This window comes from Myripristis murdjan, chromosome 4, assembly GCF_902150065.1.
Source record: "Myripristis murdjan chromosome 4, fMyrMur1.1, whole genome shotgun sequence".
NCBI classification, from domain to species: Eukaryota; Metazoa; Chordata; class Actinopteri; order Holocentriformes; family Holocentridae; genus Myripristis; species Myripristis murdjan.
Window position 1 is genome coordinate 6,573,920 of NC_043983.1, and position 13,565 is coordinate 6,587,484.

At 40.3% G+C, this 13,565-nt stretch overlaps 1 protein-coding gene across 1 annotated transcript; it reads right to left on the reverse strand.

Moving 5' to 3' along the window:
* Positions 1–2,069: 2,069 nt before the first annotated feature.
* On the reverse strand, positions 2,070–11,696 carry LOC115357706 (vitellogenin-2-like). Its single transcript, XM_030049335.1, has 33 exons — positions 11,657–11,696; positions 11,216–11,236; positions 10,768–10,919; positions 10,330–10,581; positions 10,081–10,242; positions 9,832–9,980; positions 9,594–9,744; positions 9,344–9,501; positions 9,096–9,261; positions 8,885–9,010; positions 8,565–8,783; positions 8,243–8,460; positions 8,057–8,154; positions 7,843–7,967; positions 7,592–7,693; positions 7,351–7,470; positions 7,078–7,264; positions 6,893–6,986; positions 6,549–6,734; positions 6,312–6,460; positions 6,005–6,166; positions 5,397–5,917; positions 5,057–5,122; positions 4,757–4,963; positions 4,486–4,628; positions 4,259–4,397; positions 3,997–4,126; positions 3,722–3,905; positions 3,482–3,576; positions 3,276–3,370; positions 2,560–2,725; positions 2,276–2,437; positions 2,070–2,179 (listed from the first exon to the last, which is right to left on the reverse strand). Exons 1-33 carry the CDS (start codon positions 11,694–11,696, stop codon positions 2,070–2,072), a joined length of 5,055 nt encoding a protein of 1,684 aa, XP_029905195.1.
* Between the last annotated feature and the right edge of the window lie 1,869 nt (positions 11,697–13,565).

Here is a 13,565-nt window from a genome sequence, read left to right on the forward strand (position 1 = left end):
GGCTTTAATACTACTAAAAACTATCCTACTTTAAAATACATAAGTACACAAAACAAAGCAAAGGCTGAGTTGAGGCCACCAGTGGAGAGGCGGACAACACAGGAGTGTACTGGGCTGCTGCCACATGCTCACCTCACAGCAAACAAATGGGGCGATCTATGTGTGTGTGTCCCGGTGCTTTTACTCAGAAAATGAGTGTGGGGATGTCAGCACGAGTACCTAGTGTCCCAACAGGATGGCTGTCCGCTCACTACAATGAAAAGGGACTAACGCGAAAATAAAAATAAACAAGTTAGTCAAGCAAATGAGTAAATCAGTAAATGAACAAGTAAATCCAGTTTAACAAAATAGTAAAAGCAGCACGTGAACCTACAAAAGAAAAACTGAACTTAGTGAAGCTCACCTTGCCACACTCTGAAAAGACATTAAAATATGACTACCCTACTCACCACCTCTGGGGTACTAATACAGGGTCAATCAGTGTCTCTGGGAGCATTCCCCTCACACTTTTATCAAAAGTAATGTTAAGAAGATTATTATATCCATCTGCTCAGCATTATCCCCATGTCAGAGAACAAATATCACTACATGGCTTCAACTGTCCTGACAAAAGACTGTGCTGGCTCTCAGTAATATCAAACCAGTATGAGGAGTTAAACGCCTTGTTAACTCTAAGATTTACAGATGTTATAATATGAATAATATTTCAAGACTCTGCAACAAAATGACAATATTTAACAGCTAAGCATGAGTTTTGAATATATTTTGACCCTTTGATTCATTCATTGGCATTTTTATTATTTGTGCATATAGAGCCTTTGCAGATGCATCATAAATCTCTTAGCAACCACAGCAGACACCATCTTGGATGTCTGTTGGAGGAAGGGATGTGCAAAAATTCTGGCTAAATATCACGCTAAGAGGACAAAAAAACAGACCTCAGAGTGATAGCTCAGTTTGTATGCTGAGAAGAGAAACCAGGTTTTAAGGAACAGCTGGGTTTTGTATGCCCAGTGTAGTTGACTGACAACGTGCAGGGAGGCAGTGTACAGTTGACCTCACTTAGTCAGATGCCCATGCTACAAAGTTTACTTACGAAACAGCAAAACAACGGTCTAACTAACAGTCTTAGATAATCTAAACATAAATCTCATTGGATGTAACGGCATCAATGCTCAGTCAGATTCGGAGGGGACATCATTAATGTCAGGCTTAGTATGCTGTTGCTGCTAAGAGCTGAGGAGCCTCGACATGGCTGCAGAGGTTTACATCAAGAACTTCAGGAATCCTAAAAAAAAGGTTGTATCCAACTAATTTTCAGATGTGACGAAATCCACAATATTCTTTCGTTTGATTTATTTTTTTTAAGTTGGTTTCTTTTCATGTTGCATTATTTCTGTGACCCCAAACTGCACAGACAACTCTGCTGAGCATGAGCAACCCTGTCCCAAAACTAGACAGCAGAGAAGCCAGAATGATCTGTTGTTAGCAGACCTGAGGATAGGAGCCTGACTTTGTAGACATTGTTTGAGCTCAGTTTCTTTTCATAGCTCAAGCATATCCAAAAAAAAAAAAAGCTCCTATCTATTTGCCTAAAAATATCCATTCATTATGAACAGATTTGAGTTTGGGGTTTGTTACTGAACTGCACAAGATCAAGAGGAAGGAGTGTGAGTGTTGTCATCTAAAAAGAGACCAGGGAAGGAAGACACTGATGTGCTGCAGGCACTGATAATATGAGATTTGGTTTTTAGTATAAAATGAAAACTGTGACGTTGCACCATGGAGCTTTTGTTTTTGGTTGTTTGTCAAAGAATGATGCTTGATTTATTTATATTTGATATCTGTATCTGCTACATTTGCATGTAGGAGGACACTCAACTCCCTCACCGTTCATCAACCCAACCCACTGCATCATCATGGTTGAACACACACACTGCATTTGCAAATAGAGTCCAGACAACTTTTTGTAATGCTTCTCATAATTTATTTAAATTTACATTTCAAACAAAATAATTAGCATTGGTCTGAAATAGAAAATGCCATGAATGTGACTGCAGGCTAGGAGATCAGGCGCACTGAGCAGTGCAGCGACAGGCCAGGTGGGCCTCCGTTGTTTCCCTCAGGTCCACGCTCTTGTCATAGATGCTGCTCATTGCTCCAGAGCTCAGGTTGGACTCTGCATCAGTGAAGAGAGTAAAGCAGTTAGGCATCGTAGAGTTGTTTTACATAGATATGTGATTGGTGCTGTAGCTGTGGCTTGTTATGGGCTTACCAGCTGGGAGGCAGTGGAAGCCCACGGTGACAGGGGTGGTCCTCAGAGGGAGGCAGCCGGGCAGACAGCGCAGCACAGGCTCAACAGAGTAGCATTTGGACTGTTCACCATGGATGACCATCTGCTTCTCCAGCTTCACAGACTCAAGCTTCATCTGACATTCTGCAAAAGTAAGGCACCTTTAAGCTGCAGCCATTAACCGAGAACAGAGCATCAACATTCGCTGAATTCTTGCGTGGAAGACATTTCATTCTGAAAGGCAAGGAGGATCGGATAAGTTTTACCAGAGGAGTCACGGCAGCTCTTGGCAGGGAGCACCCAGGAGTGAGCATAGCTGACTGCACTCTTGGTCACACGTCCGTTGGGGGTGCGGTACTCCTGTCTGACCTCCCCATCAGCCCTTCCACACAGTCCACAGGTCTGGCCTTTCATCCAGTCTACAACTTTAACCTGAAGGAAAAAAGTAATTGTTCAAGGTTTACAGAATTATTTTTTTAATGTATCGCTATAAGCACTTCCGTGAATATAAGTTTAAAATCTGTTTTGTGAAAAAATGAACCCTTTTCATATATATATATTAGCTCAGGTTATGCTAAGCAAACCATAACCCTTTGATCTATGGCTGGATGATATGGACAAAATGAAACATCACACTATCATTGAGTGAATACCTTGTTATTGATATTGTGACAAAGTTGTCAGGGTGACTATTGGTGCTTTCAATAAAATATTCACACAAGAGATTTTGATGGGGGGAAAAGTAATTTGGACATGATAACCAAGCAGGTAGAAGCAAACAACTGAATAAGTAGTCTATCAAGTTCCAAAAATTGCATCTCTTCACTATAATGAAAATATTGATATATTGCCCAGTCCTATTTTGATCCTACATTTCACACACAAGTGACAAATGTTGGATCAAATAAGCCAGGGTAATAATCTGGGGATAACCCAAGTGTGAGAACCATATCAGATTCACAAGATATGATTTTTTCATTACCTTCCATGTGTTGATATCGTAGAAGACCTCTTGAAGACCATGGCTTGGAGCATGGAGAGCGATGCCCTCACCTCTCTGATGGATCTGAATTTGGCCTGTAATGAGAGCAAACACAAAATACTGCATGTCAAGTAGGATGCGCACCAGCTAATAAATTTAATGTTTCGGCCTCACAGTTTACTTTGAATTACTAAAAAATAGAGGACCTGTGGGATGCTCATATGGCAGGTTCATGATGGGGATTTCCACTCCATTAACCATAACCATAACTTGACTGTTCTTGGGGTAGAGATCAACATCACTGTTGGGGCAGGAGAAAAAACATTAGTGGCGGGAAAAAACAGCTTTGAAATTTTAAAGAGTTGAATCTATAATTTCCAATTTTAATATTTTGCTATTTTTTTTATGAGTTGAATGATTTAGATTTCACTGTTAGTTGTACTTACATGTCTGCGATTTTCACATTGATTAGATTTTGTTCATGTGTTTGATCCCTCTTCAGGAGAACCATAAATTTGAGCTCTGGGGTACAATCCTGTGCCAAGACCTGGTAGCAAGAGTGGGGCATCTCGTTCTTATACTTCCTGTTGTTGAATGTGGTCAGAGTGTCTTTGACCATGGTACACTCAGCTAGAGGTGGAAGAAAAGATACATTAATAGTTTTGTCATGGATCAGTCTACCTATTAAGCTGTCAAATTTGAAAGCTTGATTTTTTTTCACCTGCGTGAGCCTTGGTAATGGCGTAGGAGATCTTTCCAAATAGATTGTCCCGATAGGCTTCCAGCTCAGCAGCAGTATTTCCAATGGGCAAATAAACAGGGAGTGCCACATCCAGTTTGTACATGGTCCTCTATAAATATTAAAATTAAATAAGGTATGAATCAAAACATATAAATGTATACATATTTACACTCTTAGCAACAAAATATAAGACATTTTCTTACAAGGTCTCTATGAAAAGGACTCAGAAGTCAAACCATACCTTGGGTGTCTTCAGCACAACATTCAGGGCTCTCTCAGAGGCGACAGCCACAGTCAGTTTGATCTGCTTGCGAATGTTCTTTGCTTTGGCCAGAGTCATTCCAGTGTTCAGAACAATGCTTGGAATGTACTCAGAGATCCTAGACAGACAAATATTTATATCAAGCTTTGAAGTTTTACAGAAAATGGCACCAAATGTTTGAAAATAATATTATTTTGTGACTTTACTTCTCTGCATAGCGCCTCATGCTGGATGGAAGCTTGTCCCAGGTCAGTTTCAGGCGGAGTGCGGGCTCTTGACCAACAACACCGGTTTCAGCAGTGATCTCAGTCTCATATTGTTTGCACTCAATACCCCATGCAACTTTGGCCTAAAAACAATATTGTTCCAAGTCATGACTTCAAGCAAAAAATAAATTAATTAAAAAATAAAAATAAAATAAAAATTTACCACTATTATTTTGAGCAACATAAAAAAAAAACTAATTACAAGTTTTACCATAAGCTTGTGGTAGCTTAGCATCACACCATCAGCACAGATTCTCCAGTGGTCATTCTCAGCAAGGTTGGCAAAGATGATCTGCACTCTGGAATCAACTTTGTTAACGTAAGCTGCAATCTGGTATCCCTGAAGCTTGTGGTCAGCTCTCACAGCACGGATGAGGATTGTCACCGCAGGAGTCACAGCATTAGCAAGGTATTTGGCCTGAAGATGCAGGGGTGATGTTAATGATACATATTTTTTTTAATTTCCATTTGAATCTGCAAGAAATACTGTTGTCTTGGTCTGCCATCTGACCTTATTGTAGATGGCCTCAAAGCTGGAGGCGCTGCTCCTGCTTGTGGATCTGGCTGTGGAGACTGCGTGCTGCAAACAAAAGCATTCAGTAACACTTTTTTTTAAGGTACACATATTAATTAGTTATATGTTAGTTTATTAGTGTGGGTATTAGCAATTTATCAGTTCTGATTTAATCATTATTAACAACAGAAATACTACTTGTATATGATACAACTGTCTTGCAAAAATCAGATAATCACCTGGTGGATGTGTCTCTTGGTAAACTTCATGTCATAGTTCTCCTGCTGCAATAGAAAATAAAGCCTGATAACTATCTCAGTTCCTTAGTCTTTTACATGATTGTATGGTTTTGTATATGGGAATGGATGACTTTGAAGTTGTGCCTCACCCTTGACATGCGGGAGCTGGAGGAGCTAGAGCTGGAGGAGCGGATGCCGGACCGGACAGATGAATGGCTGCTTGAGGCACTGCTGGAGTGGCTCCTGGAGCGAATGCTTGACTGGCTGCTGGAGGAACTTCTGGAGCTGCTGCTGACTCTCTTAGATCTCTTGCTGAGTGGGACATCAATGACCATCTTACTAGTGCGACGAGAGGAAGAGCTGGAAGAGGACTTTGATGACACAGAAGAGGTGGCGGCTGAGCTGAGTCTAGAGCTGGAGCGAGAGCTGCTGGAGCTGGAGGATGATCTGGTGCCGTTCTTCAGGCCAGGAACCAGGATTTTCTTGAGCTTCAACAGTACATTCTTCTCCTCGAGAGTTTCCTCCTCTCCACTCATGTTGATCACTTTGATTATCTTCTCTGCCGCCTTATCTCCAACCTGAACCTCAATCTCAATCTTCTCTATGACTGGTCCAGCAGCTACATCCAAAAAGAGCAACACATTATTTCTCCATGACAAAATTATCTCTGCTACATCAGTAATTTGATACAGTCTATGTTACTTACCTGGAGCAACCTCAACAAAGACTGCATGTTTTCCAATCATGGCATAGAGTGGAGACTCTCTGATGAAGGCCGCATTCCGAGACTCAATCTCAGCACATGCCTTGACTCCAAAGGTTTCAGAAGCAGCACACATCTTCCTCTCAAAGGCCCTGGGGCTTCTCATTTTGTAGGTAATTTTGCTGGGCAGGTCAACAGGAATGATTTCGGATGACCTCGACTTTTAAAACAGGAGAGAAATCAGTATATTGTTTATGGCACATGTAGAATTTGTGTTTGAAATTGTGATCAGGAATCAAACTGACCATGGCACTAGCCAGAGAAGATGCAATCTTAGAAGTAATCTTAGAGGTGAAGGTCTGCCTTGACAGCTGTGCCGCCATTTCAGCTGGAATCATTGGTGTTATTTTTGCAGCTGCAAGGTCTTCCACATTTCTTGCAGCAGCAAAGCTCTCAGCACTGTTGGAGTAACACAACATATTCTTTGTAAGAGAAAATAAAGACTGCCTTATTGATTTTGATTAGTAAAAAAAATAAAGATACATACACTGCAGATGCAATCTTATCCACGCCCTGAACAGGCAAAAGTTCTAGTTTGAAGTTGCCCTTAATCATGTCAATTTTTGCTTCAAACTTGGCAGGCACAATTGTGTGGACTCTTGCTCTTGAGAACAGGGCAGCCTGGATGAAAGCAGTATTCACTCCCATAACTGCATAGGTGTACATGGAAGCACTGAAAGGAAAAGAAAATGGTAACTTTATGGGGAATTCCACGAATGGCACAGATTTTCCATGGAGTTGAAAGTACTTGACATTACTGTAGCAGAGATGATGATCAACTAATGATGAAATGTTTTATCAGTTCCAAGTTTCTCAAAGTAACTTGTTCACCTTGGAGTAACTGCGGCCCTCATCGCGATGTCAGATTTAAGAAGTTGAGCTGCATGGAAGTTCTCAGGCAGAGGTGGAGACACAGTGGCTTGGACTATAAATTACAAACAATATGTCAGTATGAAGAGGTACTAAAAATGACCATCTGAAGCCCACATTAGTTGAGTTGCACTGATATAACTTACATTCGACAGCAGCAGAAGCCACAGCAGCAGTGTAGAAACTGAGCTCCATGGGCAGACCGAGAGCAGTGGGGAGGATACGGCGCACCTCAGCAGCCAGCAGAGGTTTGACATAATGGAATGAGATACCAGACAGCGCAGCATCCAAAGCCTTCCTTCCATAAGCATGAACTGCAGGTCCAGTGGCAAGCTGTCAGAAAACAAACATGTTTTTACTTCACATATTTATGACTTTATTTTAGTAACTAGGTTATCTAACTGCAGAAGATACAGTACCTCAACAACCTGGTCAACAATGGCTTTGTCAATGTTGGCAAATGCAATCTCCTGTCCAAAGAACTTCACATACATGGAGGCGAGTGGCTGGCTTGATGAGTGGGCCCTCCACTCAGAAAGCTGTGGAATGGAAGATATGCTAAATTAAACAAAACAGCTTTTGCAAAGATGACATGCCTTTCATCACATACTTTTTCTTTGAGAGAAGAAATTTTATACAGGAGGGATCCCTTAAACTTACAGCCTTCATGACATTTCTCAGCTTGGTGATCCTGTCAGCATGCTCAGGGGCCTTAGGGATTTTCAAAAGAGCCTCCTGGATTCCCTCAGTTCTTACTCCGAACTGAAAAAGAGAAATGACACATGATGAATGGGCAATTCTTCAGCTTTATATCAGTGTCCATATTAGCTTTGAAAATAACCATCACAGTTCAGACTGATGAACCTTTCATTTGGTCCGTTAAATGACAACAAAACACATCATTTACTTACCTCAAGAACATCAGCATAAGCTCCAGCAAAGTAGGTACGGGCTTTGGCCACAATAGCTCTTGGCAAAATAGTTGCAGCATCGTTAATGTAGAAAGCACTGGCAGCAGCACCCATCATCCAGGGGTCTGCAGAAGGAACAGAAACAGAAACTCTCAAAGCTCAAGTTTTAGCATGACATCTCTAATAGCAACTTATTCAATTTCAACTTTCTTACTGTGGTAGGCATCAAAATAAAGAGTCCTGCTGAAGTGGTAGCTCAGTCTGTCCAATTTGGGGCTGAGGATCCTCACAGCAACATGACAGGCCACAGCACTGAAAGAACAACAATACCAGGTATGAAATTATTGACACTGAACAACCAAAAAAAACAGACGAAAGTGATTAGAGTTTGGATTCTTACACTCCAGCAAAGTCGGGGGCGGTGTTCTTGGTCATAGCCTTCATGTAAGAGTAGACAAAGCTGGCGACCTGCAGATTTTTTTCCTTCAAAACTGCATCAGCAAGTGCAGTCACCAGACCCATGGGGAGCTTAGTCTCAAACAGCACGACAGCAGCAACCATGCGGAGCTCTGGATGGAGAGCCTTGTCCATAAACAGCTGAACGGCCAAGTCCTGGATCTAATTACAAAGATGATTGTTAAAATGAAACTGCAACTGACCAAAATGTGTCAAAAGTATATAAACTGGCCATAATTGAGCAGAATTACCAATTTTAAGCTTACCATCCTGGGCTCCTTCTTTGCAATGTTCCTTAGGGCCAGAATAGCATCAATCTGAATCCTCATTGGCAGACTGGCAGCAGCACTGCCAAATCCAGGCAGAAGCTTCATGATTGTCTTAAGACTACCAGGATGGCCAGCATTACCAAGAACTTTGAGAAGAATGACGAGCTCCTCAAATTCACCCTTGGCAACAGCCTCAATAGCAAGTTCATGGATGGGCTGGAGGAGAAAAGATGGTTACCATTTTTTAAAATTATTTTTTATTCATATCACTGATGTTTAACCTGATTTTATTGGGAAAAAATCTTCAAAAACCTTACCCTCACTAACTCAGCTGGACAAGTTGGGTTCTCAGCACAGTATTTGGCAACCATGGTACCATAGCCGAGCATGACAATCTCACGCAGAACTGGATTTGCCTGAATCTTGTGGTTGAAAGCCAGTCCCTGGGGGTAGGTGAAAGGATTATTTTGTGTCCCAAATCTCAAATCAAAGTAAATACATAAATGATTGCTTGAAGGGTTGACTTGCCTCAACAAGCTTGATGGCCTCCAGGTCAGCTGTCACCATTTGCACAGATGCAAGCAGAGCCTCAGCAGCTTCAGCAAGTTTGAGTTCACCAGCAACAAACTTCTCCTTGATGAACTTCAGGGCCACATGACTTCCAATGGCAGGGACAGCACTCAGCATCCAGTGTCTGAAAAAGAGAAAATATTAATTTCACTGACTCTCATTAATAGTATATTTTTTGCACTTTTTTGGATGCAAACTGACATCACCTGTAGGCAGGTCTATTGTGGAACTGAGCCCACAGGGCCTCAATACTCTCAAATCTGGCCACACGCAGCAACTGGATGAGTTCAATGAATTTCAGAGGTGCGTCTTCATGGACTGTGGCCACATTGAAGGTCACGACGTGGTTCAGAATCTCAACAATCTGAAAAAATATAATACAATTGTATAGTGTGATGCCATAGGATGATTTCAACGAGAATTTGAGGAGGAAATAGTTTTTGTCATCCACAGTACCTGAGCCTCTGCGTTGCTGATCCTCATAAGCTGGATGGGTGTCTGGAGAAGCTCAGTGGCAAACTCATACTGCAGGGATCCACGGTGAACGTATTCAGCTCTGATTGGCTCCACTAGGGTCTTCTCTACCTCAAGGAATGTCAGGACTTGCCTGTGAATATGTGAAAAAAAGACTTAAATCTGTACTGACATTTTGTATGATGTCATATTTGCACTCTTTTTTTACATAACCACATACTTAGCCTCCATCTGGGCAGCACCGTTCAGTATGTTGAAAGGTGAGAACTGAATGAGCTCGGTGACAGTTGCCTCCAGGATCACAGCACCAGTGGCAGCGGGCTTCAGGACGTAGTTATAGGCAGCGGCTCCCTTCAAGGCCTTTCCTTTCTGCTTAGACAAGACACAATAATGTTGTCCACCCAGCAGAATTTAGGAGTATACTTTACATCAGTGTCTGTAGAATTTGAGAGAGTGAAAATGCACTTACAGCCTCACACTCGGCACATCTCTCTGTGTAAGCCAAACCGATGTCCTTGAAGATTCTGTCCTGGCAGTGGTTCAGGTCCTTGGTCTTGGTCAGATGGATGTGCTCACCGTTTGCGTCCTCACGGATGACATAGTGGGTCTTGCAGACACCCTGAGTGCCAGGCTGGAAACAGAAATGAACATGGAATTCGTGAGCTCAAATGCCATGGTGTTCTCGTGGATGAAACTCCATGAAAAATATTAGTCATACCTCTTGCAACTCATAGACGTTCAATGTCTTCTTGATGTTCAGCTGCAGGACGTTGAGGATTCCCCTGTAGACATTCAGCACGGTTGCAGAGACGCCAGCTGGGGCAAACACCTTCCCGACAACACCGTTAGCATACTCAAACTTGATGGGTGTCAAGAGCTGAGCAGCCAGGGCTGAAGTGAGCTTGGTGGCTGGAATGAAGGGGTCTTTGGGCCAGATGCCACTGTACTCAAAGAGCTCAGGGTCCACAAGCTGCAGAGAAAAGTGACATGGTATTCAGTTAAAAATGGGATTATGTTGAGAGCTACTGAGCTTCACTTGATTGTAAACAGAGCTGTTCTGTTTCATTTTGTTCTGTACGTTTTTTAAGCCACAGGGAAAAACAGCATTCTGGTTCATACATTTTCTTAATCACAAAAACTTATGTGTGGCCTGTACCTTCAGCAGGAAGGTGTCAGGAGCCACGGCACTGATGAAAACTTTGCTGCTGACTTTTACTCCAGCCCTCGCCAACCCCTCCTCAGGCAGGCCGCCCATGAGAAATGCTTCATATTTGTACACGTAGGTCTTACCGGTGGCAAACTCAGGGGCTGAAATAATATAATCAGATTAGCATTACAGGTGATTAGATTAGAATAGCGAATTGAATTGAATTATCACCTTTTTTGATTTTTCAAAAACTCCAATAGCTGAGAGAATGCATTGTCATTCGAATGTTTTTGCATAAAATCTCCAAATATATTTTTCAAAATTGTTACACACCAAAGCAGATGTTAAATGCACAATGCTAATGAACGTTCAGCATTCATACACAAGTGTTTTCCAACTGTGTACTTATAAAGTTGTTTAATTCCTAAACATGGTAATATAATATTTAAAATCTTACCATAGTTGACTTGGTAACCCGCTGAAAAATAGAAACAGGATGTCAGGTTGACGCTCAGAAAGGCCACATGATATATGTGGAAAGATTATGTCAACAGAGATGTGAGGAAAAACTTAAATCCAATTGCAGACAAACCTTTTGTGCTGTTGTATAAAATTATATAATTGTGCATGACTCAAAATAAAATTAATAAAATTGAATAAAGCAGCACCTAATTTCTGATCTATGTATGCTTATATATCTACAGTGATGCAGCACCCTGTCAGCAAGTGATACAATACTTTTTCCAAATCTTACTTGCTTTAACTATTAATCTTGAAGTTTTGTTCCTATAAAACACAATCTCTGTGATTAATTGCTCCACTGTACTAAAAAGTCATAGAGTCCTAATCACTCATCGTCAATGCTCATTTTGCTTTAAAGTCTCAAAGACATACTCACCCACAAGGGCCACAGTCAAAGCAAAAGCAAGCAACCTCATGGCTGGTGGACTGTGAGGATCTGCATCCCAGCGTCTGCTTTTAAAGGAAAATTTTGCTGACTGTGCATCAATCAAAATAGATCATTAACTAAGTGTCAGATTTCCATTGTTGATAGTACTTTTCCCTTACAACAGAGATTATCAGAGTTAAGCTAATGAAAGATGTAATGTTAGGTTGACCTGACTCTTGTGTTTTTGTGTCACAAAGAGCTCATGCCCCAGGCTCAAACATTTGTTTTTCTTTTTCTCTCTCAGCACAGGACAGCATAGTACTTCAGGATTAATCACAGTGGCCACTTACTAATATAGTAAAATGTTGTGATACTTAAAAAAAAATCACATTAAGTATATTTATATGTAAAAAAAAATTTCAAATCAGTCATCACACAATGATATCGAAAATGTTAGTCATCCTCACAAATATTTTGTGTATTCTCATCACATAATAATTCAACAGATAATTCCTACAACAATACATAATAACATTTTGTGTACTTATATATTTAGTTTTAACATATCCAGTGGTTTAAACTACCAGAACAAATGTAGATAGATAATAAGGGTGTATTCTTCATGTGCAGACATGTGAGTGACCAGCCACCCTGTGAGTTACATGTCATTGTGCTCTGACCTGTAATTTTGCCAGAATCCTGCCAACCTTCCTCATGAACTGTTGACTCTCTGAGGTTGATGCCACGTACGAAGCTGGCATCATTTTCTCTGTTTGCATTTCATCGTCACATTTTCACAGATATCTTAATATGTTTTGTGCACTTTATTTCCAGCACCATTTTCTGTCATCACAAACTTAGTTACTTTCAAAATTACAGTTCATAATAAAATAGGACAATAGGGCAAAATGAGGAACAGTTCAATTCAGCTGCTGAAAAAATGTACTAGTTAGATGGACAAAGGACAAACAATTGGTGCTGTCTTTTTTTTTTTTTAAATTATCATTATTTATTATTATTCCAGAGTTAGCATCTCTGCCTTCCTCAGGACTCAGAGTTATCAGTGATAATATCTGCTACAGAAGAGAGTCTATTCCTCTGTCTTGTCCAAGCAGTGCCTTTAGATTTTTTATTTTTTCACTTTTCTCAAAAAAGTACCATCGACTAGCATTTTTTAACACTCCTGTTATGTTCAAATTTACTAATATCTTTTATGTTTTGGGTCAATTTGACCCCAGCAGTTTAAACCTCCGCAAAATTATTATAATTAAAATTGTTACCAAAGTTTATGTGTTGGGTACTTTATGTTTCTTTGTTGACAACCTAAATAGCCCTTTAAATAAAACATAACTCCCTCCCACCCCCACTTACACATCCAGTATTCCTATTACACGACTATGGAAAAATATGCAAATCACCATAAAATCTCACTGATTAACCTAAAATTGGAAAGAAATATAAATTTTTGGTGTTTTAATGGCTTTATATTATTTCTAAGTACAGATTTTTGTTATGTATAACTGATGCGTACAAAGTGTGCACAGGACATTGAAAACATATCATCATGTGAATTTCATGTTTAGTAGTAGTACCCATTACATTAGGAAAAGTCGTAACACTTTACAATAATAACTTTAACAATTAACTTTAGTTAATGCCATAATAAACATTAAGTAACAGGTAATGAACATTAAGTAACAGTTAACTAATCGTTAACTAATGTGTCTAAGAATCATTTACTAATGCTGTTCATGCTAAGGTATTAATTTATGTTATTTAAGGGTTTTATAGATATTATTAACATTAGTAAATGTCATAATAATCATTAAGTAACAGTTAATTAACCACTATGGCATTAACTAACGTTAACTAATGTTAATTGTTGTACTGTTATTGTAAAGTGTTACCGGAAAAGTCA